At 49.1% G+C, this 26,809-nt stretch overlaps 2 protein-coding genes across 2 annotated transcripts in view; both read left to right on the top strand.

Annotated features, from left to right (window-relative positions):
- Window positions 1–2,484, top strand: part of LOC135881681 (sodium- and chloride-dependent betaine transporter-like) — a 93,064-nt gene extending 90,580 nt beyond the window's left edge. Inside the window, exon 14 of the mRNA XM_065408391.1 lies at window positions 2,234–2,484. Coding sequence (XP_065264463.1) covers window positions 2,234–2,484 — 251 coding nt within the window. The remainder of the gene's footprint in view (window positions 1–2,233) is intronic.
- Window positions 2,485–7,316: 4,832 nt separating this feature from the next.
- The window catches only part of LOC135893184 (sodium- and chloride-dependent betaine transporter-like), a 45,278-nt gene continuing 25,785 nt past the window's right edge, over window positions 7,317–26,809 (top strand). The window contains exons 1-10 of the mRNA XM_065420985.1: window positions 7,317–7,464; window positions 10,418–10,552; window positions 11,523–11,663; window positions 14,211–14,298; window positions 16,674–16,806; window positions 21,064–21,198; window positions 23,691–23,794; window positions 24,879–25,003; window positions 25,507–25,619; window positions 26,568–26,705. Coding sequence (XP_065277057.1) covers window positions 7,317–7,464; window positions 10,418–10,552; window positions 11,523–11,663; window positions 14,211–14,298; window positions 16,674–16,806; window positions 21,064–21,198; window positions 23,691–23,794; window positions 24,879–25,003; window positions 25,507–25,619; window positions 26,568–26,705 — 1,260 coding nt within the window. The remainder of the gene's footprint in view (window positions 7,465–10,417; window positions 10,553–11,522; window positions 11,664–14,210; window positions 14,299–16,673; window positions 16,807–21,063; window positions 21,199–23,690; window positions 23,795–24,878; window positions 25,004–25,506; window positions 25,620–26,567; window positions 26,706–26,809) is intronic.

Below are 26,809 nucleotides of genomic sequence, written 5' to 3'. Positions count from 1 at the left end.
GGGAATTGGTGAAGATTTCTCAAGGCTTCCCAGGGAGGGAATTCTTAAGATGGTGGCAGCGGACCAAAGCTAAGCTGGTAGATAAGCTTAGAAGTCTTCATGCAGGCCCCTACATTTGTACCCTAAAGTTCAAAGTAGGGATACAGCCTTGACCCCCTCACCAGAGCCTCTCTTACCTTTGGGGATGTTGGGATCCAGCTGTAGGTCTGAGCTTTCTGGCTCAGGCCTGTCTCTAGTGGGCTGAACCGTGACACATGTTTTCTAACCCCCCATGATTTTTTCATGAGTCTCATGATATTTGTTGTTTTTCTGACCGCCCCTGGAGGCGTTGTGATTGTAAAAAATAAATACATAACTAAGAGAGCGAGAAAGAAAGAAAGAGCTTAATTCTCACGTAATTCTCTAATTCTCATAGTTGTGGAGAAAAGCTTGAAAATGTGACCTGAGTGCATCCTAAAGACTCACAAACCAAAAAGTAAATACAAAAAATCCCCAAATGTATTTTTTAAAAAATCATGTTTTTTATGCTAATATCACGAGTGTTTGCCTTGGCCGGACTCCTGATTTTTGGGCCCTTGGGGTTGGCAATAGTGGAAACCCTAGAGCTGATTCCTGATCCTCACTTTGCAACTTGGACCCGTCTTTGGTGCCGAGAGACCAGGACTCTGGGCAAAGTCTGTTCCATGATTCCACAAATGAGCTTTAGCCATGACTAGGATTTCACTGGGATAATTCATTAGCTGAAACTTTTCCCGTGAGCCAGTCGCAGCTGAATCTCTGTCTAGAAATCTGCGCTTAATGCAAATCATGTAAGGATCCCCCCACCCCTGGGGCCATCCTTAGGATTTATGGGGCCCTACACAGTATTATTAAACTGGTGCCCCTATGCCCGACTTGGTTCAAGTCCTGTTCGGATTGCAGCAGGCCTATGCCTGTGAGTGACCCCCACAGCAGCTGCCTTAAGTGCCTGGGAGAGTCAGGTGTTAAGGAGCAGTGCCGGATCTGCAAAAACTTTCGACCCCGCACCCAGAAGGAGCGGGACGTCCTCCTCAGGGCTCTCCTGATGGAGTCCGCCCTCCACCCAGCTTCCAAGCCATCTGGGCAGGTTGCACCAAGTGCCTTGGCCTCTGTGCACAGCGCACCACCAGCACCCGACTCCTCCCGGCACCGTTCACCATCGCCAGTGCCGAAGAAGAAGACCAGGAAGTGCTCCCCGGCACCGAGCAAGAAGGCCTGGGGTCATCTATCAAGCAACTCGGACCTGCCCACCAGACTGCTCCAGAGCCACATGATTGTCCCTCCCTGACTGGGGCGCCCAGCCCCCTGAAAGGTCCATCACTGACTCTTGGGAGTGATATGGGACCCGCACTCCTGCCTGCACCTTTGTCAGCTCAGGCTCCCACGGCATAGAGATCGCCCAGGTCTCCATCTGCTCCGCTGACTACCCTGGTGCTGCAGGACCCGGCTCAGGCTCCCCAAGAGGGCAAACCCACCGTTAAGACCCCTTAGGGAACACGGGACCAAAGTTGGTCGCAGGACAGAAGGTGTCGATCTTTGCTGCTGTGTCAAGAGTCCCGAGGCAGATACCAATTGTGTCGCTGGTTGTCCAGGCGAGCTTCCAGATCCCCGCGGCGCTACTTTCCGGCATGGGGCCGACGCTCCCTTTACTTTTCCCGGCACCGTTCGCTGTCTCGATAGTTGTCCTCTAGACGTTGATCCTGATCACTGGCATGGTGGGTACGTTCCCCATCCCAGCACCAGTTCCCCTCTCCACGCTACAGTTACTATTCAGTTACGCCCATGTAACGGTCACCGGTAGGCACGACCAGCAAACAAACTCAGGCGTTGACGGCTCCTCCCTGGTCGCTGGAAGGTGGTTCCTCCGGTACGGAGGGCCAGTTCAGCCCATCGCTACGGTCTCATCAATGTGGCTGGGCACAGGAGCCCGCTCCCTCGTTGGCAGCACCGCAATGGCAGCATGGCCAGTGGCAAGCGCAGTGGCTGTATTGGAGCCGGTGGGGCGTACAGGGTGTGACGATGCCTCCTTTACATCACTCCTCGGTGGCTGCGCCAGAACAGCGGGCAGCAGCCCCACCCGCACTGCACCCAGTACCGAAAGGCCGTTCTGAGGTTGGGGCAGATGAACCTGTGCCCACCCTAAAGCCTCTTTCTCCAAAGGTGGTTGAGACCCCAGTACCCCCACTGGCAGTCCAGTCTTCCTCATTGTCCTCAGATGAGGCGCTGTTGGGACTTTCTAAAGCTAGCTCGCCAAATGATTTTCGGGAGCATCAAGCCCTTCTCTGGCGTCTGGCCGAGAACTTGGGGCTTGAGGTGCAAGAGATGGCGGAGCAGGAGGACACCATCCTCAACGTCCTCTCGGCCTCTACGCCCGGCCGAGTCGCACTGCCTGTGCATGAGGGCGTCCTCAAGATAGCCAAGGCTTTGTGGCAGACCCCCTCGTCCATTCCACCCACCTTGAAATGAGCCGGGAAAAAATACTTTGTGCTGGCCAAAGGTTTTGAATACCTTTATGCCCCCCCACCCCTTGGCTCGCTGGTTGTTTCTACGGCCAATGAAAAGGACAAGCAGGTTCCCCCTCACCCTCAATTCCCAAAAATAAGGACACTAAAAAACTTGATTTATTTGGGAGAAAGATTTATTCTACCGCCAGCCTGCAATTTTGGGTGGCGAATCATCAGGCCCTGCTGGGCCGAAACAATTTTAATCTCTGGGACGGTCTCAAAATGTTTCAGGAATCCCTCCCTCAGGGATTGGCCCAAGAGTTTGGCACTCTGGTGGAAGAGGGCACCGTGGTGGCCAGATGCTCCCTGAAAATGGCCTGGGACGCGGTGGATTCGGTGGCAAGGGTGGTCACATCGACGGTGGTCATGTGATGTAGTTCCTGGCTCCAGACGGCAGGCCTCTCCCAGGAGATGCAGGCTGCGATCCAGGACCTCCCCTTTGATGGAGTTGGTCTGTTCTTGGATCAGACAGACACCAGACTGCACAGGCTGAAGGACGCCAGGGCTACCCTTCGCTCGTTGGGTATGCACCCGCCTCAAGCCATCCGCTTACCACAGCCTACATGTGCCTGCAACTGATGGGCCACATGGCCGTGTGCACATACGTGGTCCACCATGCCCATCTTCATCTACGACCTCTGCAGGCATGGCTGGCCTCAGTCTATATTTCCAGAACTCACACCCTGGACCGAGTGGTCATGTTGCAGAGCCACGTCCTTCGTCCTTGGACTGGTGGCTGGATCGGGAGTTGGTGTTGCAGGGGGTTTCCTTTGTGTCCCCATCTCCGTCGCTTACCTTGGTTTCAGACGCGTCAGACCTGGGCTGGGGAGCCCAACTGGGTGAGCTCAGCACCCAGCGCCGCTGGCTTCACAGAGAATTGGCCCTTCATATCAATGTGAGGGAGCTCAAAGTGGTTTGCCTGGCCTGCCAGGCATTCTTGCCCCACCTGAAGGGCAGGGTGATGCAGGTCCTGACGGACAATACAGCCGTGATGTACTACATCAACAGGCAGGGCGGAGCCAGGTCTTCGGCCCTTTGTCAGGAAGCTCTCAGCCTCTGGGACTTGTGTGCGACATGCCATTCATCTGGCAGCCACCCACCTGCCCGGAGCCAAGAACGTCCTGGCAGATCGCCTCAGCAGGACCTTCTCATCTCGCCATGAATGGTCACTTCATCCACAGGTGGTCAGTCTGATCTTCTGCAGGTGGGAGACTCCCCAGGTGGACCTGTTCGTGTCCAGACAGAACAGGAAGTGCAACGTGTTCTGTTCTCTGCTGGGCAGGGACAAGGGCTCCCTGTCGGATGTTATCTTGATTCTGTGGTCGGGAGCGCTCATGTACGCCTTCCCACCAGTGCTGCAAATACACAGAGTCCTGCTCAAGGTAAAGCAAGACAAAGGATTGATCATTCTCATAGCCCTGGCGTGGTCTCGTCATCACTGGTTCAGCATGCTGCTGAGTCTCTCGGCAGCCACCCGGCTGCAGCTGCCTCTTCGACTGGATCTCCTGTCACAGAACTATGGCAACCTGCTGCACCTGAACCTGGTGTTGCTGCACTTGACGGCTTCGCTGCTGCATGGTTAAGTGCGGACGAATGGGGGTATTCTGCTGGTGTCCAGCAGGTCTTGCTGGGCAGCAGAAAACCGTCCACCAGGGCCACATATGTGGCAAAGTGGAAGCGGTTCATGTGTTGGGCCACGGACCAACACATTCGTGCAGATGAGGCTGTGCTGTAGGACATCCTGGACTATTTACTGCACCTTAAGCACCAGGGTCTGTCTCTATCTTCGATCAAGGTACACCTGGTGGCCATTTTGGTGTTCCACCCTCTGCTTCGAGGCGGGTCAGTCTTCACCCATCCCATATCGGGGAGCTTCCTGAAGGGGTTGTAGCGCCTTTACCTGCATGTACGAGACCCGGTCCCCCCTTGGGACCTGAATCTTGTGCTGTCCAGGCTCATGTGCCCCCAACTTCGAATCCTTGGCTTCCTGCTCCCTCCTGCTTCTCTCCTGGAAGGTCTCTTTTTTGGTTGCTATAACTTCGGCCTATAGGGTGTCCGAGATCAGGATGCTCACGTCGGAGCCGCCTAGACGCATAGGTGCCAACTTTTCCCGGTGCGGGTGGGTGCTCGGGCCCCCTGGCCACGCCCCGACTCCACCCCTGGCCCGCCCATGCCCCGCCCCCATTCCAACCCCTTCCCCAAAGTCCCCGCCCTAAGTCCGCCCCCTCCCTGCCCCTATTGGACTTCTTCCCCAAATCCTCACCCCGGCCCCGCCTCTTCCCCGAGTGCGCTGCGTTTCCCCTCCTCCCCCCTCCCTCCCAGCACTTGCCGCCATGACACAGCTGTTTTGCGGCGGCAAGTGCTGGAGCTAGGGGGAGAAGCGGCGCGCTCAGGGGAGGAGGCAGAGCGGAGGTGGAGGTGAGCTGGGGCAGGGCGGGGAGCTGCCGGTGGGTGCAGAGCACCCACCAATTTTTCCCCGTGGGTGCTCCGGGGCTGGAGCACCCACGGAGTTGGTGCCCTATACCTGGATGGTCTTCTACAAGGACAAGGTCCAGCTGCGTTCACACCTGGCCTTTCTGCCCAAGGTTTTCTCCCAGTTCCACACTGGTCAGGACATTTACTTACCAGTTCTTTGTCCAAAGCCTCATGCAAAGGATGAGGAGAGCAGACTGCATACCTTGGACATCAGAAGGGCGCTGGGCTTCTACATTGATAGATCAAGGCCGTTCTGTAAGTCAACACAGTTGTTTGTTGCTGTCGCTGACAGGATGAAAGGTTGCCCAGTGTCAGCCCAGAAAATCTCATCTTGGATCACGGCCTGCATCCGCTATTGCTACGAGCTGGCAAGGGTGCTCCCGCCAGTGATCGTGATGGCTCATTTGACTAGGGTGCAGACGTCATAAACTGCCTTCCTGGAGCATGTGCCGATCCAAGAGATCCAAGAGACCTGGTCGTCTGTCCACATGTTCGCGTCACATTATGTGTTGATCCAGCCGGCGCGAGATGACACTGGCTTTGGCAAAGCAGTGCTGCAAGCTGTGAGACTCTAAACTCTGAGCCCACCTCCGTTCATTCTGCTTGTGAGTCACCTAGAATGGAATTGACATGAGCAAGCACTCGAAGAAGAAAAAACGGTTACCTACCTTTCGTAACTGTTGTTCTTCGAGATGTGTTAGAATCATAGACTTTAAGGTCAGAAGGGACCATTATGATCATCTAGTCTGACCTCCTGCACAACGCAGGCCACAGAATCTCACCCACCCACTCCTGTAACAACCCCCTAATCTATGTTTGAGTTACTGAAGTCCTCAAATCGTGGTTTAAAGACCTCAAAGTGCAGAGAATCCTCCAGCAAGTGACCCGTGCCCCACGCTGCAGAGGAAGGCGAAAAACCCCCAGGGCCTCTGCCAATCTGCCCTGGAGGAAAATTCCTTCCAGACCCCAAATATGGTGATCAGCTAAACCCTGAGCATGTGGGCAAGACTCACCAGCCAGCACCCAGGAAAGAATTCTCTGTAGTAACTCAGATCCCGCCCCATCTAACATCCCATGTACATTCCATTTCTCACCCTCCTACCCCTCTGTCAGAGTTGTTGGCAAGAAGGAACTGAGAGGGCATAGGGTCAGCGGTGCCTGATATATAGCGGCATGAGCACGGCACTCCAGAGGGCGCCACAGCCAGCTCTACAAGTACCGCTAAGGCAAAAATCTCTGACGGCCGCGCACATGGGAACATGCACACCTAGAATGAGATGGACATGAGCAACACATCTTGAAGAACAACAGTTATGAAAGGTAGGTAACTGTTTTTTTTCTCTTGTTATTGAGGGAGACTTAGGTCAATGGAGTGTGTTTACACTCTGCTTCCATGACATGCTATGATGTAATAAGCTGTGTTGGCTAGTGGGTCAAAAATAGTAATTCAGGACTCCTGGCAATGTCTGGAAATAGGACAATAGGATTTTCCATACTTGTTTAGACACTTGATCCATCAAATTCACTATCCTGCCTCTGACAGTGGCCAGTATCAGGTATGTTACTTGAGAGGAAGGCAAACACCCTGTAATTCACCTGGTCAATTGTACAATATTGCACACTCTGCGGGAATTCTTCCTGATCCCCATGGATGTTTTGATCAATGTATCTCCCCACAGCATTTACTTTGATTGCTTTTCCCTTTCCTGGAATTATTGGTCATAAAATTATATCCGGACATTTAACAGGGCCGCCCAGAGGATTCAGGGGGCCAGGGGCAAAGCAATTTTGGGGGCCCCTTCTGTAAAAAAAAGTTGCAATACCATAGAATACTATATTCTCGTGGGGGCCCCTGTGGGGTCCGGGGCCTGGGGCAAATTGCCCCACTTGCCCCCCCCTCTGGGCGGCCCTGACATTTTAAAAAGTTTTTGTCATCAGCGACAGGGAGGCTATTGGGAATAAGAGGATGGGGATGAGGTAGGTCTAGTCAAAGGGAGGTGGAGATGAAGGTGGGGCCAGGATTCCATTTCAGCTGATGAATCAATTTGCTTCCAACTTTTAAGGAACAGCCCTTCCATGGTGCAGCTAGTTCTCAGATGGAGTTTCCCTGGACTACGCTGGGAACTGCCCTGAGCTGAGGCTTCTGTCACAACAATACAAATGTGTCCAATTGGGTGGCTGAGTCCCTTCCAGGCTCATTTCACCTGTGTGTCCTGTAACAGCTTCTTACAGTCTGTGTTCTGTTTTCCCTCCCAGTTTCCCCTGCTCTGTTGGGCCTTGGAGAGTAAAGCATCTGTGGAGGCTGAGCCCCATGGGGGCATGGTGCTGCTCGAAAAGGAGAAGCCAGAAATGGAGCCAAGAGGCCAGTGGAATAATAAAATGGAGTTTATGCTCTCCATGGCTGGGGAGATCATCGGCCTGGGCAATGTCTGGAGATTCCCTTATCTCTGTTACAAAAATGGAGGTGGTAAGTCCATAAAAGCCCAGTTTATGTGAGATGTTGGCCCAGGAATATGAGCACCAGAGCAGACACTTTCATCCATTCATATGTACACGCCCATACATAGAGAGCACGCCCACCCCCCGTACCTCCAGTGAAGCAATCTCACAGCGAGGTAAGCTGAGCTGTGGGAGACAAATCTCACTCCACAGGTGGATGCTCAGAGTAGCTCTGCCAGATGGAGAGGAGCAATCCAGCTTTCAGTAGGCTCCCCGTTTTAATAATGGATGAACCTCTAGGTTTGCCATTTGTAGAGGCAGCCAACAGGTGAGATGCTTATCTAAAATACAGCTGAATTATCAGAACCTTTGGGGGCTCCATCCGCCTGGGAACCCACCCTGTCAGTTCCCCCACCCAACAGTTCCTGGGACCCTTCCTTCCCAGCCCCCATGCATTCTCCCTCCTCCCAGCTATACCCAAGCTCTCTCTGATCACAGCTGATCTTCTGGCAGGGGAAAACACTTTGTTGCTGTTATCTCCTTCAGGGCCTGGGCTCCTCCTCAAGGGCACTTGGGCAACTGCCCCCCTATCCTGTATGTTCTGTGAGCCAGGTGATGCTCCCGTCCCCACTAAACCCACCCTTCAGGCCTGACTGGCCCATGATTTCACAGTACTTTGGTATTTCTGGTAACCCTGACAGGAAAAAACACTTATCCAAACAGAGGTGTGTTGTCCCCAGAGAATTCTAAAACTGAGTAAGGTCACCGGATTTTCAAAGCCAAAGGGCAAGGCACTTGTCCCAGGGGTAAAGATGAATTTGAGGAGCTTCAGGAGGGTGTGCCTGGGAGGATGAGAAAGGAAAGGACACTTCTACCTCTTCCCCGGTAATAGATCGATAAGTAGGTAACCCCTGGCCAGGGGAAACATTCCCACAGAAAGAGTTCATCCCCCTTCACTGCTGCTTCTTGTGTGACTTGTTTAATTCCTTAGTCCAGTAAAACTGCAGTAAGATCTTTTACATGGTTAAAAATGAGATTCTCTAGTGACCGTAAAATGAAAGAGAGTGGGGGGGGGGGAGGAGGGAGGGGAAGATAATTGAACATCACCAGTTTGTTTATAAAAATGGTTGGACTTTGGTTTATTGAGGAAAACTAAAATAATATAGTCCTGTAAGGTATTAAGAACACACCTTTTGCTCCCATTCCACGGTCAGGTCCTGAGATAATGTTTACTGTCATATATACCACTCCCCCTTTGACTTCCCAGTCAGTAAAAGCCAGGTCACAGTGACCTTGCATTTGGGTCTCTTCTGCCAGGTGAAACAGGAGTATCAGGATTGATAATCCTTGCAGTGTCTATCCTGACCAGTGTCACTGAAAAGGCTACTTGCATACTTTCTGTTGCATTAAAAATTACTAAATTATTTGCCTCAATGATTATTTCTAATGTAGCTGTAACATATCAGGCTGTGATCTTGTTAGGTCTCTCAAACTGACCACAATTAGGTCTGGGCAAAACTTGGCTGGGAGACTACCACAGAAAATTCAAGATGCTGCAGAAAGTGGTTTTCACGTTCTAGTACAAAGCACCCTTCCCATTGAGACCCAATGGTTCAGAATTGTGTTGGGGGTCGGCTGACCACTTGTACAGTCATGAAAGCGTCCATGTCATTTTTTGCAAAAATAGATGTTAACCCTGGTATCCTGGCTAGCACTTTGGGAACTTCAGAACGGAAAGAAGCTTTATAAATGTAAGGTGGCACTCTTATAAATGATTATTGATTACACTGATCAGCCACTAGGACGATCAGAATCAGAAAACAGGGTATGGGATCTCCCTAAGGATTCATCTAATCAAGTACTGGATAATACTGTTGTCTCAGAAGAACTCTGACAGAAGGTCTTTTATGTGGCTGTGAAAGGAGTAGCTGAATACTTTAGCTGAATACGTACGGGATCTATGTTTCCTACTTCATGAACTTGGACTAATCCTGTCTAGATGTGAAGGGTCTGCTGGCCTTACGTCCCCTGCAACTATAATACATCCGTGTTTAGGGAACATTTTGATGTTGCTCTTTATTTTAACATTATTGGCATAAGAACAAGGAGAAATGTTCTTTATTTAGACCCAATTGTTAATTATCCATAATGGGAAGGAATGTGGGTCTGCATGACTGATTCTGGCAAGGGAGAAACAGATCTAAGAAGAACCAGATTTGCTTTTGAGAGAAGGAGCCCAAATCTTTCTTCCAAACATCTGTGTTTTTATCAGAGGACTGGGGCAAAGGATGGGAATATATTCACTTATCATTTGTTCCTTGTGTCTGATGAGGCCCTGAGGGCTGTTGTTTCAACCAGGAGAATGGAATTTGCCTGCCTTATGTCTGCCATTAGACTGGGGTGGGTGGGTTCTGAAGTGTGGAGTCCAGCTGCTCTCTTTGGAAAGGCAAATTAGGAGATGGGAGAAGGAAAGGCTGGAGACTAAACCAAGACCCTGGCAGCAGTTTAGAATCAACTGGAGAGAGCTGTCCTGTGACTGCTGGGTAAGGAGGACCCAGTTTGCATACAATAAAATTTCCTTTTATCGTCCCAAACCTTTGCTCAAACCGGTTTTAAGGGCTGGAAAAGTGGTAATCAATGTTTATTTTCTGTGGCTTTTTTTTGGTCTTCTTGCCATTCTGCTCTTCCAGGTTCTGGCCAGGACCAGATGCAGAAGTGCTGAAATAGCACGAGGACGGGGGTGCTTGTGGTATTTCCAGGACAAGAAGAAGAAAGCTGAGAGGCTGTTCTCTTGCAAGATCTGCACAGTTTTGCAGGCCCACCAGGTCCATTTAGTTCAGTTAGACATTTACATACCAGGGTGTTTACCTGAGCCTTGATGGTACATCTCGCTTGTTAGTGTACCTGGTAATGGGTGATGATGATAATGTCGAGTAGTAAAGATTCTTCCATTTGCTGCTTCTCTCTCTCTCTCTCTGCAGGTGCCTTCTTTATCCCCTACCTCATCTTCCTCTTCACCTGTGGGATCCCAGTGTTCTTCCTGGAGACAGCGTTAGGACAGTACACCAGCCAGGGAGGGGTCACCGCCTGGAGGAAGATCTGCCCTCTCTTTGAAGGTGAGTCAATGAATGGGTTTCTTGGGTCCACGATGGAATTTCTGCGTCTCATGGGTTTTTGTGTGAAAAATTTCAAAAGGTCTAGTTCTTGTTCTGAAGCAGAACAAAAAGAAATGATAAAACCTGGACATTTTTGTGAAATGGAATTCTTGTTTTCTGGACAGCTCTACTTTAAAACCGCAGAGAATTAATCTCAGAACTATCCTGAAGTTTTATAAAAACAACAAGGAGTCTGGTGGCACCTTAAAGACTAACAGATTTATTTGGGCATAAGCTTTCATGGGTAAAAATGCATCCGAAGAAGTGAGGTTTTTACCCACGAAAGCTTATGCCCAAATAAATCTGTTAGTTGTTAAGGTGCCACCAGACTCCTTGTTGTTTTTGTAGATACAGACTAACACGGCTACCCCCTGATACCTGAAGTTTTATGATCTCCATTTTACAGAGGGGGAAACTGAGGCACAGAACAATTAAGTGATTTGCTCAGAGTGGCATTTGCTAATATTGGCAGAGCCAGGATTAGAAGCTACCTCCTAGAATCATAGAAGATTAGGGTTGGAAGAGACCTCGGGAGGTCATCTAGTCCAACCCCCTGCTCAAAGCAGGACCAACCACAACTAAATCATCCCAGCCAGGGCTTTGTCAGCCTGGGCTTTAATAACCAATAAGGATGGAGATTCCACCACCTTCCTGACCCTATGCTTTTGCTCTGGCCCCATTCTTTGGGTGTGGGATGTAATTAGCAGTGAAAACCCTTTTTATTTCTGATTTCTCCACCATGATGAACCACATCTGGATCTCCCACCCTCAACCTGAGTCTTACAGGATTCTTTGGTGAACCAAATTGCTCATTAATCTGCCCTGCCCGCAACTCCTGTGGGACGGCCTATGGCACTATTTGAAGCTAAAGTCTGATATATTTGGGGCTAGCCTGGGGCCATTTTGTAACTCCTGTCACTTTCCCTCTTAGGAATTGGATACGCCTCACAAGTCATCGAATCCTATCAGAATATCTACTACATCGTCATCCTATCTTGGGCTATCTTCTACCTGTTCAGCTCCTTTACTGCTGTGCTTCCCTGGGCCACCTGTAATAATCCTTGGAACTCAGGTACAACTTCAGCAAGTCTGCTTCTGGAAAGAGGATCTGGGTTTGAAAACTTTCCATCAAAACTGCTTTTTGACAGAAAATTGGGTATTTGATTAAACACATTTTTCTTTGCACTGTTTGCTTTATGTGGAAAATTTTGAATTTTCATTGAAATATTCAGCTGAAAACTAAAATATTTTGATTTCAAAATGCAGTTGTGGGCCAAATGGGTGTTGTTTGGTTTCCTCATGTGCAGGGCTGGATTTACACCTTGCATGCCCCTAGGCAGGGTCCGCACACCTTCCCTGGTGTCTGGGCAGCTGTGGGGCCCCCTGGCTCTGAGCCCTCCCCCCCCCCAGGGGCTCAGAGCTCCAGAGTCTCCTGCCACCCATGACTTGGCGCTCCTGGGCCCCCACTGCCTACGGAGGCTGTGAGCAGCGGGCTTCCCCCCCCCACCCACACGGCAGCCAGGAGCAGCAGGGTCCCCCCACCGTATGTGGCAGCTCGGAGATCCGGGCAGTTGGGAGCTGTGGCAGATTAGTCACTGGGCCAACGGGGCCCATGCCCAGGGGTCCTGGTCAACTAGGGGCCCCTGGAAAAATGGGTGCTCTGGTGCCCTGACCTGTTCTGCTGTCCACCCCGGCACTCCTGCTTGCGTGCGAGCTCAGGGCGCGGGGGCTTGCCCCACTCCTCCCACCCACCCGGAGCTCTTGATGGGGAGCGAGAGAAGCCCCCTGCACCCTGACCCCTCTCCCCAGCAGGAGTAGTGGGGTGGGGGGGGGGAGGCGGGGCAAACCCCCGTGCTCTGACCCCATTTCCCCAGCAGGGCTGGGAGGGACTGCAGGTGTAAGGGGTGGGGAGTGTCCCCCACTTGCTCTGGCCCAGAGCCCCACAAACCCCTTATCCACCGCTGGCGGGGAGCACCAGGGGTCTCCGCTGCCTGGCAGCAGACGGGAACTGTGGGGTACCCTCACAGTGGCTCGGAGCTCCTAACCATTGCGGGCAGTGGGGGTACTGCCATTTTTAACTTTTAGGCATCCCTCCACGCATACCTCCCGCACCCCCCACTGCCCAGTGCCCCTCCACAATCCCTCCCACTACCCAGAGCCTCTCCACAACCCCCCAGAGACCTGCTCTGCACCCCGACTCCACTCACCAGCCCCACTGGGAGGTGACTGTGTCTGCTGGGCTGAGCGAGGAGCGATCCAGCAGAGCTGCATGGGGCTGTCTCTCACTCAGCCGACTCTGGCCCCACTCGTACTGGGACCTGGCAAAAATTGAATTTTTAGGTGCCCCTAGTCACGTGCCTACTGTGCCCAATGGGAAATCCAGCCCTGCTCATGTGCCCATTCTTCTTTATGGCCTGGGCTCCTCAGCTAGACTACTTCTCCCATGATGCACCATGGCCAGGATGCAACAGCCTCCTGACACCATGAGGAGAGACCATGGTGCATCATGGGTTAGGTAGTCTGACCAGGGAACTCAGCTCATAGCAGGAGCATGCGGCATCCAAACTACAACTCTATGGCAGCATTTCCAAATCAAAATGTTTTGGTTTTCGATTTTTCACAGGAAATTGAAAATTTTCAGCAGCAAAAAAAGCCCATTTTCAGACCAGCTTTAGTCTGGAGTCATCACCCCACTCTAAGCCATGGAAGGAGCTTTTCACTGGAGCTGGCACTGCCCTTATCTAGTGTGACAGGGTACAGCACAACCCACTCACTGCACCTCAGACCCTCAAGCATCTGGGCCAGCCTCCGTCACAGCAGAGAACTGTTTGTTCAGTCAGTCTTTGGGTCACTCAGGCCAGGTCTCTGCTAGGAGTGCACTGTCGGGATAGCTGTACCAGTGTACTGTACAGGCAAAGCACGTCTCATGTGGTTGCAGCTTATACTGGCAAAATTGTGCTTTTTCCAGTATTGCTTATTCCAGCTCACCCCCACCCCTCCTCATTCCCTGAGTAAAATAAGCTTTCCTGGCTAAACTCTTATAGTCTCAAATCAAGGTTGGATGTTTTTCTGAAAGATTTGCTCTGGGGATTATTTTGGGGAAGGTCTATGGCCTGTGTCATCCAGGAAGCCAGACTGGCTGGTCGCAGTGGTCCCTTCTGGCCGTGGAATCTGCGGATCTATGAAAGTTCCCCTCTCCATGTTCAGTCGACTCACAGTCCTTCCCTGGCCATACCCCTGACAGGGGTCACTGCCTTCCCCAAAGGGGGAATCCGACTCTCACAGCTCCAGAAGCAGAGCTTTATTTGTGGGGAAAGCCAGGGAAATGCCTCTCTGAGCTATCTCTTAACATTAAGTAACTTCCCAGCCTGGGTAACCATAGTTGCTGCCCCACAGTACCCTGCATTCCACAGCCATCTGGGTTCTATTCAGTAGGGAGCCTCCACTTCCCCCATCCCTCTGGCTGTTCCTGGACTAGGATTCTGGCAGGGGTGGGGGGAGAGTGAAGTTTTACAGGGCAGCATGCAGCTGCAGTGAACAGGGAGGAGGCGGGAGGGAGCACAAAGGCTGAGAAACATGAGAATTCTCCAGGCTCACCGACTTGCTTCCTCCTTTGTAGATCGCTGTGTGGACTTTCTGAATCACTCTAACGTGGAGAACTGGACAGCGCCTGCTAATGCCACCTCCCCAGTTACTGAGTTCTGGGAGTACGTACCCCGGTTTCACACTCTTCTCTCCTCAAGCGGTCACAGCAGTGTGAATACTCCAAATGGAGTCTCTGTAAGGCCAAAAAAGATGTGCAAGTGCCACATCTCGGAGCCCAGACCTATGGCACATCGCACATCATGGGGCACATGAGCACACTCACTGCACATGCAAACTTGCATACTGACTGGGCACACTGACTGACAGAAATCCATGGGGCACGTGGGCACTCCCAAGACACACGCTGTCTCACCCCATGCACCACACAGCCCCAAAGGTCAGACATTGACCCTTACCGAGAACACATGCACATACGCACACGGACACATTCTTTCTGACATGGCAGATGCACTCAGCACCCGCAGGTTGTGGATACACAGGGCCTGAACACTTGTTGGCAGGGCCGCCCTGACAGACACCTAGCGGGCACGCATGTATGCACACCAAGTGTGATGATCTATCTAGAGGAGGAGGCCAGGTGGGAGGGGGCTGGAAGAGATTCTGCAAAGATGCTCTGCGGTGAAGCAGGAAGAGACAATGTAGCTTTTCCCCTTATTCTAATTGAGTTCCTTGTTCAGTGTTAGAGGAAAGCAACTTTTTCTGTGATTCTTTACTGCTGGGTACCTAATGCACCCCGTGAAAACACCCAGAGGGCAAACAGACGTAGCACCCGAGAGGAGTCCTGAAAGGAGAAATGCTGCAGAATACACTGTAGGGAATCATCCAGCACTGGCCCTCAAGGGGCGTGAACAATATGGGAGTTGTAATTGTAAGGACTCGCACTCACAACCGTGCCCCCTCCCAATCTAGGGAAGTCACGGGAAGCAAGTGGGAATCAGGGGCTCAATCACAATAGCACGTTTTCATCCATCGCTTTCAAAGTGCTTTGCAAAGGTGATCAGTATCCGTTATCCCACTTAGCCTGTCTGGGTATGTCTACACAGCAACTAGACACTCACGGCTGGCCTGTGCCAGGCGACTCGGGCTTGCGGGGCTGTTTCATTGCTGTGTAGATGTCCAGGCTTGGGCTGGAGCCTGGGTTCTAGAACCCTGCCGGGTGGGAGGGTCCCTGATTCTGGGCTCCAGCCCGAGCTCAGGAATCTACATTGCAGTGAAACAGCCCCGCAGCCCTTCCTCCCCTTCCCTCCCCCCCACCCCGGTGAGGCTGACTCAGCTGGCACGGGCCAGCTGCGGGTTTTTCTTTGCTGTGTCTCAGCTTCCCCATTGGTGAAGTGACTTGTCGAATGCCACAGGATGAGTCAGAGGAAGAGCTGGGACTTCAGTGTCAGGCTCCGGTGCCCTGGGCACATCCACCAATAGCTACAAAAACCATTGTGATTTCAGTACAACATTAGGGGCTCCCCTGTAGCTGGCAGAGTTCTGGGGAGGGGAGGGGGTTTGGCCGGGAGGACATAGAGTTGTCAGCTATTAGGGTAGTGAGAGACTGCAGGGGAACTGTCTGGACATGGTGGTCAGTTCTCACATGGTCCCCGTTATGCTATGTCTACACTATGAACGGGGGTGTGTGGTCCCAGCTCTTGTAGATATACTGATGCCAGCTCTCATCTGAGCTAGTGTGTGTAAAAGAGTAGAAATAGTAGTGTAGCCATGGTAGCATGGGCAGAGACAGCACTGTGCTAGCTGCCCTGAGTACAAACCTCCTGAACTCCATGGGTACGTAGTGGGGGCTCCTAGCACAAGCCACCCCTGCCCATGCTACCATGACTACACTGCTATTGTCAGTGTGCTAACTCAGGTGAGTGTGAGGGCGAGTATGGCTGGGTGAAGTGGGACTCACTCCGCTTCCCTCCCCCCCCCCCCCCTTGCTCATCGTGTAGACATAGCCTTAGGGAGTCTGGGTGCTGAGGGGAACCTGTAGGGATGATTGAGGGCCATAACCATAAGGGTTCCTGGAGAGAGCCATAGAACATGTGGTGTTTGGAGGAAACAAAGTAGCCAGCAGGTGATTAGGAGCCATTGATGATACCAGGGGGCTGTAGGGGAGGCTGCTGATGGAGTGTGACCTGCGAGGCAGCCAAAGGGTTGGCAGTGATGTGAGATCAGGAGTGACTGTGCTGTGAATGGTTGGGGGCTGCAGTGGGGCTATTGAGGGCTTTGGGAGAGTTGGAGAGCCCAGGCTGACTAAAGGGTGAGGTGGAACTGCAGGGCCAGGCTGCAAGGGGATCCCAGAGACACCTAAGGCATTGTGGTGACCAAGAATACAGTAATGCTGTCAGGGCTAGGGTGACTGGAAGGAGGAGTGATGGGGGAGATTGGGCAGCTGCGCTATGGGATGTGTATGAAAACTCTGGGCGGGGGGCTGCTGGAAGAGTCAAGTCTGGGATGTTAACTTTTCTCCCTCCTCCTGCACTGGCAGGAAGCGAGCCCTGGGGCTCACAGACGGTATTCACAATCTGGGCACTGTGCGCTGGGAGCTGGCTCTCTGCCTCCTGCTCGCCTGGGTCATCTGCTACTTCTGCATCCGGAAAGGAGTCAAGTCCACAGGCAAAGTAAGAGAAAAGTCTGTCCCCTTAGTCCCTAAACCTCCTCCTAGCTGCCATTATATCTCTTCCCCCCCCTTTTTAGCCTTCTCCATGATACAGAGAAGAAGAAGAAAGGAGGCAGGGAACACACAAGACATAGGGCCATACTCGGATTGGCATGGGTGGGTGCAACTGCATTGAGGTCACAGCTGCTTACGCTGGGTCTAAATTTAGTCCATTATGAGAAGAGCAAAGAAAGTCAGTCAATCAGAGGGGAGACAAGGGAAAGATCTTAGAAGAAATGGTGAAGTCCTAGACCAGCATGGTCCACTGTAATGGGGAAACCTTGTGAAAGACGCTGCTTCACCATTAGCAACACACAATCATCCAGTTGCTGATGCACAGTCCCCACGTGGTCTGGTGGCTTTTGCAACATTAGCCTGTTTTAGTGTCAAATCTCCAATCACCAATCATAATTAAACACCAGAGCTGAGTGAATATCCCACTAGAAATAATCTCCTTAGGGGGTTCATCGCGGTTACCTTCCACTTCCTCATTATTTGTAATTGCTCAGTTTGGGGGGTTTCTGTCTCTCTTTTTTTTCGCCTTTAACTCAATGGATTGCTCACAAACAGGGCGCTGCTGTGAGCATTCCACACTCGATACTGAAAATTTGAGCTTGGCTGGCTGGTTGTGATTGTATAAGTCACATGGTATTGTTTCTATTCCTGGATTGGATGAGCATAACATATTTCACATGGGAGGCTTAAAGAAGCCACTCAGGCTTCAGTGGTGCAGGGCTGAAGTATAACCCCCTGAGCAGCAGTGAGGGTGGGTTATACTACTCAGGGTTGGTCTTGCACATTTCTAGAGGACCTGTGACAATCGCTGAGGGGTGAGTGGCCAGTTTCTTCAATCCCCTTCTTCCATAAAAGATGTTTCCCACTATTTGCTCTCTCTCCATCCATGAAGCTCCCATCACTCTCATGTTTTCCTGGAACAGGTATTGGGACGCGTCCTTCACAATAGACACATCTCTTTAGTTCTGCGTCAATGAGCTGCTGAGTCCACAGGGCTGTCTTCATCTCCCATATTTACAACCTTTTTACCACTGTGCTCCTTGGCTCAACTCTCAGATGGGAATGTGTGGAGCCTGCAAGACTCTTTGCCTTTAATGGAAATGTACTGAGTTGCTCTCTCCTGCTTGCTGCATATGTGTGGAGACCCAGGGGACTCAATTAAAATCCATGTCTCCTCCCCACTCTTCTCTCTTTGCACTTCAGAAAACAATCAAATACTGAAGTGTAAACATGCGGATTTAAAAAGATATTTTAAAATGATGTTGAAAAATTGGAAAGGATTTAGAAGAGCTACAAGAATGATCTGATGCCTGGAAAATCTGTCTTGCAGTTAAAGCCAACCTGGAAACGGTTTTCCTGTCCTGTGGAAACTTTTGAGATTTCAAAAAACGTTTCCCATCCTGAATCAGGACAAAAGGTCAAAATATTAAAAAATTTCACAAACTGAAAATCCAAAAAAAATAAAATAAATCAATTTGGGTCAATTGAAACATCTAGTTTCAATAATTTTGCAATGTTTCATTTCTATTACAAGTTTTCAAATTTTTTTTTACTTCCATTAGTTTAGTTTTCTAAACCTAAAAATTATTTTGAACTGGTAAGCCAGAATTTGTCATGTTGGCAATTTTGAAACTTTATATACAAAACATTGAGTACCGATTTGTGGAAACCGACCCTGTTTCATGAAAAGTTTTGGTTTTTCACAAATCCACATATTTTGATGGGCAAAAATAGTTTGATCAAAATTTTTCCAACCATATCTACTGTGAGAGACTAAAAAAAGCTCAATCTATTTATCTTAACAAAGAGAATGTATTTACATGGGCAGAATATTTCTGACAGTAGATGGCTCCTTAATCTAGCAAAGTCATAACAAGAGCCTACGGTTGGCCGCTGAAGTTTGACCAATTTAGACTAGAAATAAGGTGCAAATGTTTAACAGTGAGACTAATTAACCATTGGAGCAATTTACCTAGGAATGTGGTGGATTCTCCATTATTCCAAATCTTTAAATCAAGCCTAGATATTTTTCTACAATAAATGTTCTAGCTCAGTCAGATGTTATGGGCTTACTGCAGAAATTGCTGTGTGAAATTCTATGGCCGGTGCTACGCATAATGGTCCTCTCTGCCTTAAAATCTACTAATCTGATGGGATGCTATCAAGTCATTTAACTGTTCTGCTCTGTTTCTTACCACTTGAAAAAGTTGTGCTTTGACATATTATGAACAAGCAGTAGAGAGATCACAGAATCTCTTAAGAAGTACATACCTTGGTTTAATATTTGCAGTGGTGTAAGATTATTTTCAGAGATCATCTACAGACGTTTGTAGTCAACAGGAAGTCAACTCTTGACTGAAAGTTATTTTTTAATAGTCAATACTTAAAGGCCCGGTACCAGATCCTAGAGCTGGGAGAATAATTCATATGAAAAGTCTGAATGAGTAGTTTTTTAAAACCAGTTCACTTTAGCCACATTTGTGTTACTTTTGTGTTTACTTTCCTCATACTTCAAATAAATCTGGTTTACTAGCATAAATGTTCACAAAAAGGGAATTTCAGAGACAAATTTCAGTGCCAGCAGTGCTTGTGTGCTCCTCCAATCAGGGAACAGAAACAGTACCATCTGACTTATTTGACAAATCACAGTTAAATAACACAGTTTGATGTTTGAATATTTGCGATCGATCCATAGTGTGAACAAAAATTCAAAAGTATATTATTTGAGTGAATCTGAATAATGAATACCTTTAGGGAAATTGCAGCTTGCTCACTGATATTCAATTCCAGAAGCAGAAAAATGGGCTTGACGAATGATTCATTCTGCTCAAACCGTTCCCTAAACCAATGCCTTTAATTTCCCACACAAAAGAGAGGCTAGGAGGGCTTTACAAAACTGTGGTCAAGGCTTTCAAAAATACGTCAAGATTTTGGGGGCTCTCAGATTCTCAAGGCCGTATCCCCACTTTGAACTTTAGGGTACAAATGTAGGGGCCTGCATGAGGACTTCTAAGCTTAACTACCAGCTTAGTTCTGGTCCGCTGCCACCATTCCCTACCCTGGGAAGCTTTTAGAAAACCTCTCACCAATTCCCTGGTGAATACAGATCCAAACTCCTTGGATCTTAAACAAGGAGAAATTGACCCTTCCCCCCTCCTTCCTTTCACCAACTCCTGGTGAATACAGATCCAAACCCCCTTGGATCTTAAACAAGGAGAAATTGACCCTTCCCCCCTCCTTCCTTTCACCAACTCCTGGTGAATACAGATCCAAACCCCCTTGGATCTTAAAACAAGGAGAAATCAATCAGGTTTTTAAAAAGAAGGTTTTTAATTAAAGAAAAAGGTAAAAATCATCTCTGTAAAATCAGTATGGAAAATAACTTTACAGGGTAATCAAACTTAAAGAGCTCAAAGGACCCCCCTCTGTCTTAGGTTCAAAGTATAGCAAACAAAGATAAACACTCTAGTAAAAGGTACATTTACAAGTTGAGAAAACAAAGTAAATCTAAGACGCCTTGCCTGGCTTTTACTTACAATTTTGAAATAAGAGAGACTTGTTTAGAAAGATGGGGAGAACCTGGATTGATGTCTGGTCCCTCTCAGTCCCAAGAGCGAACCACCCCTTAAAACAAAGAGCACACACAAAAGCCTTCCCCCCCCCCCAAGATTTGAAAGTATCTTGTCCCCTTATTGCCCCTTTGGGTCAGGTGTTAGCCAGGTTACCCGAGCTTCTTAACCCTTTACAGGTAAAAGGATTTTGGAGTCTCTGGCCAGGAGGGATTTTAGTACTGTACACAGGAGAGCTGTTACCCTTCCCTTTATAGTTATGACAAGAGGGCTTTACAAAACTGTGGTCAAGGCTTTCAAAAATACGTCAAGATTTTGGGGGCTCTCAGATTCAAGTTGAGATGCCTTAAAGAGTCTGAATTTTTCAGTGTGGTGAACAATCACTCTTGGGAAATCAGACCTCTGCCGGGTGTCTCAAATTGCTGCCTTGTCCCCCTCAAATTCACTGCTCACTTTTGGAAATCTTGGCCATGAATAGAAATATTTTCATGACCTTTAATTAGAATTCAGTGAAAGCAGAGGCTTTGGGGATTTAAAGACTCAGGTGTTGTTAATAATAGAGTTAGGGGATTTGCTTTGGATGTATAATCTATAGGGTGACAACATCCCCTTTTTATCCTTCTCTCTGCTTCCAGGTTGTTTACTTCACTGCCACATTTCCCTACTTGATGCTTTTTGTCTTGCTGATTCGAGGGGTCACCCTGCCTGGTGCTGCTGAGGGGATCATGTTCTACCTGAAGCTAGACATTTCCAGGCTTGCAGATGCACAGGTGAGTGAATACAGCCTGATACTGTGAGGTGTGGAGAGACTCCAACAAAGTGGTGATGGAAAAAGCAGGGGTTCAGCACCTCACAGGATCAGGCCTTAATTGACTGCTATCTAGATCAGGTTGGACTTCCCTCCCCTAAGAGACCGACAAAATATTGAGGCCTCTTTAAAAGGGTTGATGGGGGAATCTCAGCCCAGCACAAATATAGCCTTTTTGTCAGGATATTTTAAACAAATGGATGTGTTAGGTCATTGCCATTTAGGGGCTTGGCAAATGCAGAAGCATCTATGAAATATTCAGTGTATGACAGATGGTTTTGTTGAGCCTTAAGTGAAATGATGTTGAACAAAAGAAGAAAAAAAACTCCCTCTTCACGCTCTCTGGCCCAGCTTGAGCTTTTCTTGGAAGAGGCTGGAGCTTCCTCGGGGAGACGAGCTTCCTAGTATAAGACAAACTGCAGTAGGTGTGTAGGTAACTATTGGAGCTACAACTGGTCAGTTTTTATAAACAGGAGCCCCTTTATTCTGAGATTCGGCATTTCTGGCATTTGCTGTGAAATCAGCACCTTCTTGCAGAATTGTGCTCCAGAATCTCGGCTTTAATTTAAAAAACATTGTTTCTAGCCCTTGTCCGTATGGGGGGAAAAAGCTTGAAACTGTGTAACTTGCATTCAGTGTTAGTTCCCTGAGTTTGCAGATCTCCAAACTATTGTTCCATGCATCCCAATGGGGTGTTAATTCTGAGACCTAATGGAGGGTATTTAAATGTTAATTATTTCACTGCTGATTATTGTAGCAGAAGCAATCAGCTAATGGGCTTTTCCCACAATCTCAAACTGTCTCCCACATCTTCCCAGATGGCAAAAGGCCCAACTGCTCCCTACCCAGCTGCTAACACCTCCAGCTTTCAGATGCAGTTATGTCTTGTCAACACAAAAATCGGTGACATGTTGAAAACATGGAGACAGCTTAAGTTAAATGGAATTTTAATATGAAAATAAACAACACAGGGGTTGAGTGTTTTATTCGTGTTCAGTTAATTCATTAAAAACCTCCATTTTCTAAAAGATGATATGGAATTTCTGGTCTGCCACATGGGAGAGCGGCAGGAGCCAAACACCTTGCTGCAGAATTTGGGTCCAGTTTGTTGTGGAGAAGGTTGGACCTTGATTATAATGGGGCGGAGGGGAGGGGGGGAAGTGCGGGAAGGTTCCTGGGTGAATCAGTAGGTCTGGATCCATGAGGGATCTCAGTTAATTCAAACAGCAGTGGCTGGCTGCGTGTATTTGAAGGCCTGCCAATTTGCAGCCACTTGGAAGCCTGCTGGGCACCGTTTAGGGGACAGCAAGGATACTGGACAAGGTGTTCCTTCCTGGCTGTTAACTTGCTACTAATATCCTTCCCTGGCTGTGTGGAAGATTCTGAGCACTGCAGCCCATCTTTGTGGCTCTGTACACTAGCATCACACGGTGTGAGAGAAAGTTCTATCAATACAGTGAAGTGGAGGAGGAGCCAGCAGCTGAAGGCTGAAATAACAACAAACTCTGCTGCTCTGGATGGGTGCCGGGATGAGTTAATGGTGGTGATGAGATACTATGAACCCAACATCTCCTGGCTGCTCCCGTTGTCCTGATCTTCCTCCACCCTCATGTGTAGGGAATACCGGGTGGTGTGGTGTCATATAAAGGTTTTATTGGCACTTGTTTGGGATGGCTTTGTGAGATACTATTGGTTTTTTCACTCCCAAGCAGCTACGTGATCTCCAACTTGTGCTGGTACAGTCTTTATACCATGCCACATCCCCATGCACCCTCTCTGTACATTCTCCGGGCCCTTTAGCTTAGAAAAAATGAATGGTGTTTGGGATTGATCTAGCCCCCTGAATCACTGCCTCGGGGGAACGATGATGACAGCCCTCTTGGAATATGCCCTCCATCAGGGTAGCTGGTGAAGGACAGATTATGCAACAGACACCCTAGGGCAGGGATAGTCAATTACTTTTTGTCAAGGTCCAAATTTCTTGGTCAAGGTATAGTCCAGGTCCAGAGTCCAGAGAAATATTTTCACACCTCCATAACAATAATGATGATAATAAGCAAATACAAAGATTTTGCGGTCCGTTCGAAAGTGTCTGGCAGTCCAGATTTGGCAGTCAATAGGCACGGTCTGCATATTGACTGCCCCTGTCTGAGGGCTTAAAAATCACTCTACCTTCCCCACTCAAATCCATTCTTCCTTGGATTATTTGAGAGAAGCCATTGGGGTCCAGAAGGAAAATCCTCCCTTTTCATGGTGGAATCTTCACTCCAGTCCCCCAAGCTGGGACAATCAATCCAGAGACACGTCACACCCTGTATGGATTCTTCCCTTCTCTGCCTGATGTGGATTTCTCTATGTCTGACAGATTGCTTCCCGAAGTGTGTGTACCCTGACAGGACTTTACCATCTATTTCCTTAGCCATGGCTGGAAATCACTGTCCTTTTCTGTTCTAGGTGTGGATGGATGCAGGCACTCAGATCTTCTTCTCTTATGCTATCTGCCAGGGGTGCCTGACAGCCTTGGGCAGCTACAACAAGTACAATAACAACTGTTACAGGTAGGAGCAGCCTGTGCCTCTCTCTCCCTCTCACATCCAGCTGAGGGCCGTGTGGGCAGCCGAGCAGAATGTAGTTGGAGCTGTGGCACTCACTGCTTCGAAATCATGCGTGGGGCCCATGCCATTTCGTCCTATGCTCTTGTCAGGTCTTACAAGCTAAGCAGGGCTCAGCGACTGGGTAGGAGACTACCCAGGAAAACCCAGGGGCTACAAGAAATGCCTTTGGTGGCTCTGCCGGTGGCACTCTTCCATCTGGGCAGGGAGAGGGGGCACGGGACTCCTGGAGATGCCATTGTTGAGTTGATATGAGTATTGTAAAATGTTAACTGATATGGAAATAAGATTTAGTAATGCATGTGGCCAAATTCAGTTCAGTTACCTGGGTCTGATCTCGGGGGAATTACACCAGATTCACAGTGGTCTAAAGAAGAAGAGAATCTGCCCCACGGCATCAAATGCCTTATTAAAATCCCAGCCCCTTTAGTGCGCCCTGTGTGTGTTTTAATTCGATCAGAAAGAGCAACAGAAAGGTTTGTCTGGCATGACAGGTTCTTTTTCATCCAGTGCTTTTTGCTTCTAGTTCCCTTTTCCTCTCAGGACTGATCCCCAGCCCATTCAAGTCAATGGGAGTCTTTCTATTGGTTTCAGAGGGCTTTGGATCAGGTCCCTTGTTATTTAAGGATCCTTTTTCTCTCAATATTTGTTCCATTGCTCTACCCTCATATGGTGATTCCTGTTGCCCCTTGTTATGCCAAGTCCCTAGTGACTTCACTGGGGCATCCTGCTTACAATATATGGCTGTAGCCCTCCGTCATTTTTATTGCCAAGTATAATCATGTAGTTCTTGTAGTGCCATGGGTCAAGGCTGTAGGCTGCCAAGTTCTGGGCTGCTGGCCTCTGGAGGCTGCTGGCCTCTGGAAGAGTCTCAGGCTAGTGTTAGTGTAAGCAAGTGCATGGATTCATGTCCCATTCAAAAAGTTGATCACAAAAGCAATTGCCCAAAGTGGTAAATTTGCAGAGGAAAACAATGCCGTCTCTCTCTCTCTCTCTCTCTCTCTCTCTCTCTTTGGTTCTTTCCCAACAGGGACTGCTTCATGCTATGTTTCCTGAATAGTGCCACCAGCTTTGTGGCCGGCTTTGCTATCTTCTCTGTGCTGGGCTTCATGGCACAAGAACAGGGCGTGCCCATTTCAGAAGTGGCCGAGTCAGGTAGGTGCTTTCTAAATGTGGCAGGGCCAAAAGGAAAACTTAAAACATGGGTGGACTTTTTAGGAATTGACACCTTTGAATATGAAGCCAACCCATGAGGTTAGCAGTGCTGCTACCTTGAACCAATCCTACATCCTCTGTAATTGCTAGTGTCCCCAGTCCAGTTGCCCAGAACAGCCTCTGCCTATTCTGCGGACTCAGAGGCCCTGTCATCCAGAACCACTGCTTTATTCTCTGCTATCCTGATGCACTTAGTGCCACTGTCCAGAAGCAGAGCTGCATTCCCTGTTGTTTTGAAATCCCTGATTCTTCTTTCCAAAACCAGCCTCTCAGCCCATGTCAGCAGTTATTATCCCGTGTGTCAGTGACCATTGCACGATACATTCTGGGGAAGTGAGGTCTTGGTAGGCTAAGTTTTTTAAACAGCACATCAAACTGGTCTCTGTGTTGCTGGGTCGTGTTGTTGGGGAAACCTCATCCTTACTCAGCTATCTGATTGGCAGGTCCGGGCCTAGCATTCATTGTGTATCCAAAGGCTGTAATGATGATGCCTGTGTCTCAGCTCTGGTCCTGCCTATTCTTCCTTATGCTGATCTTCCTGGGACTGGACAGCCAGGTACAGTAAATAACCCTCCTCTTTCCCTCTAACTGCAAGGTGTCTGTCACATGTTTGAGAGCCTCATGTAGATCATAACTCGTGGTTGGGAAATGGTGATGTGTCTCTCAGCCACCTGGAACACCCGTCACACATCCATGTTACTACTTCAGAATGATAATACTTAGAGCTGGCTAGTACATTCCAGCAGTCAGCTGGTGTTAGGTGTTGCTCCTTAACCGTGATCTGCAGCACCTGTACCTTCCAGCATAAGTCTCTGACAATCCAGTGACAACCAGCAGCCACACTTCTTTGTCCTTCCCGCCAAGTCTGCCCTTAGGGGCTAGCAGTCATCTCTCATGAACCAGGCACTTTACTACACATTTTGTTTCAATCTCCTCTAAGTTCACTAGGACTCCCTTTGTATTGTGACAAGCCCCATCTGTAACTGTAGTTTAATGGCAGCTCCCACTGTACTACGAGTGTTCTTGATTCCAGGTGTGACTTGTGACCTGTAGTACTCTCACTGTCTCCTGGCTCCAGAGTAGCTGCTTCCTGGCAGTAACTTCTTTTATACCACAGTGGTTCCTTGTGACACACAATTTATTTCTTGATAATCCTTTGCGGTGAGGTGCAATTCCGTTACGTCTCCATGTTCCGTGTGTCATTTCTGTTGTACCTGAACATCCTCCCTACTCCAGGTGGAAGGCTTGTGATAATCTCACTCAGTTCCAGATGTGGTTCCAGTCACTCCTCCAGGGTGATCAATTCCTGATGTTGCACCAGTGGTAACTCCACTTCCTTTGGGACTCAGATGCAGCTACACCTCCCTGTTTCCAAGCAGTTCGTGCTTTAGGTGTAGGAAAAAGGAGAGAGACTACCTGAGTGGAAGAATGGAAGTGGGAAAGAGGATGGCTAGGAAAAGAGAGACATTAGGTCCTTGGTTTCTTGACATGAATTCTTCTGCAGTTCGTCTCTGTTGAGAGCGTGGTGACGGCCATTGTCGACATGTACCCAGAAGTTCTCCAGAAGAAAGGGCACCGGGAGCTGCTGATCCTGGCCATTGCAGTCATATGCTACCTACTTAGCCTGATGCTAGTCACTGAGGTAAGAAGGGAAGTACATGGTGGGGGAGAGGGATATGGACTTGTTTGGAGCAGTATTATCTGCTGCAAGTTTGTATTTCACACTGTTAGTTATTCTCTCTCTCT

This window comes from Emys orbicularis, chromosome 1, assembly GCF_028017835.1.
Source record: "Emys orbicularis isolate rEmyOrb1 chromosome 1, rEmyOrb1.hap1, whole genome shotgun sequence".
Lineage (NCBI taxonomy): Eukaryota > Metazoa > Chordata > Testudines > Emydidae > Emys > Emys orbicularis.
This window is presented reverse-complemented; position numbering and strand designations above follow the sequence as displayed.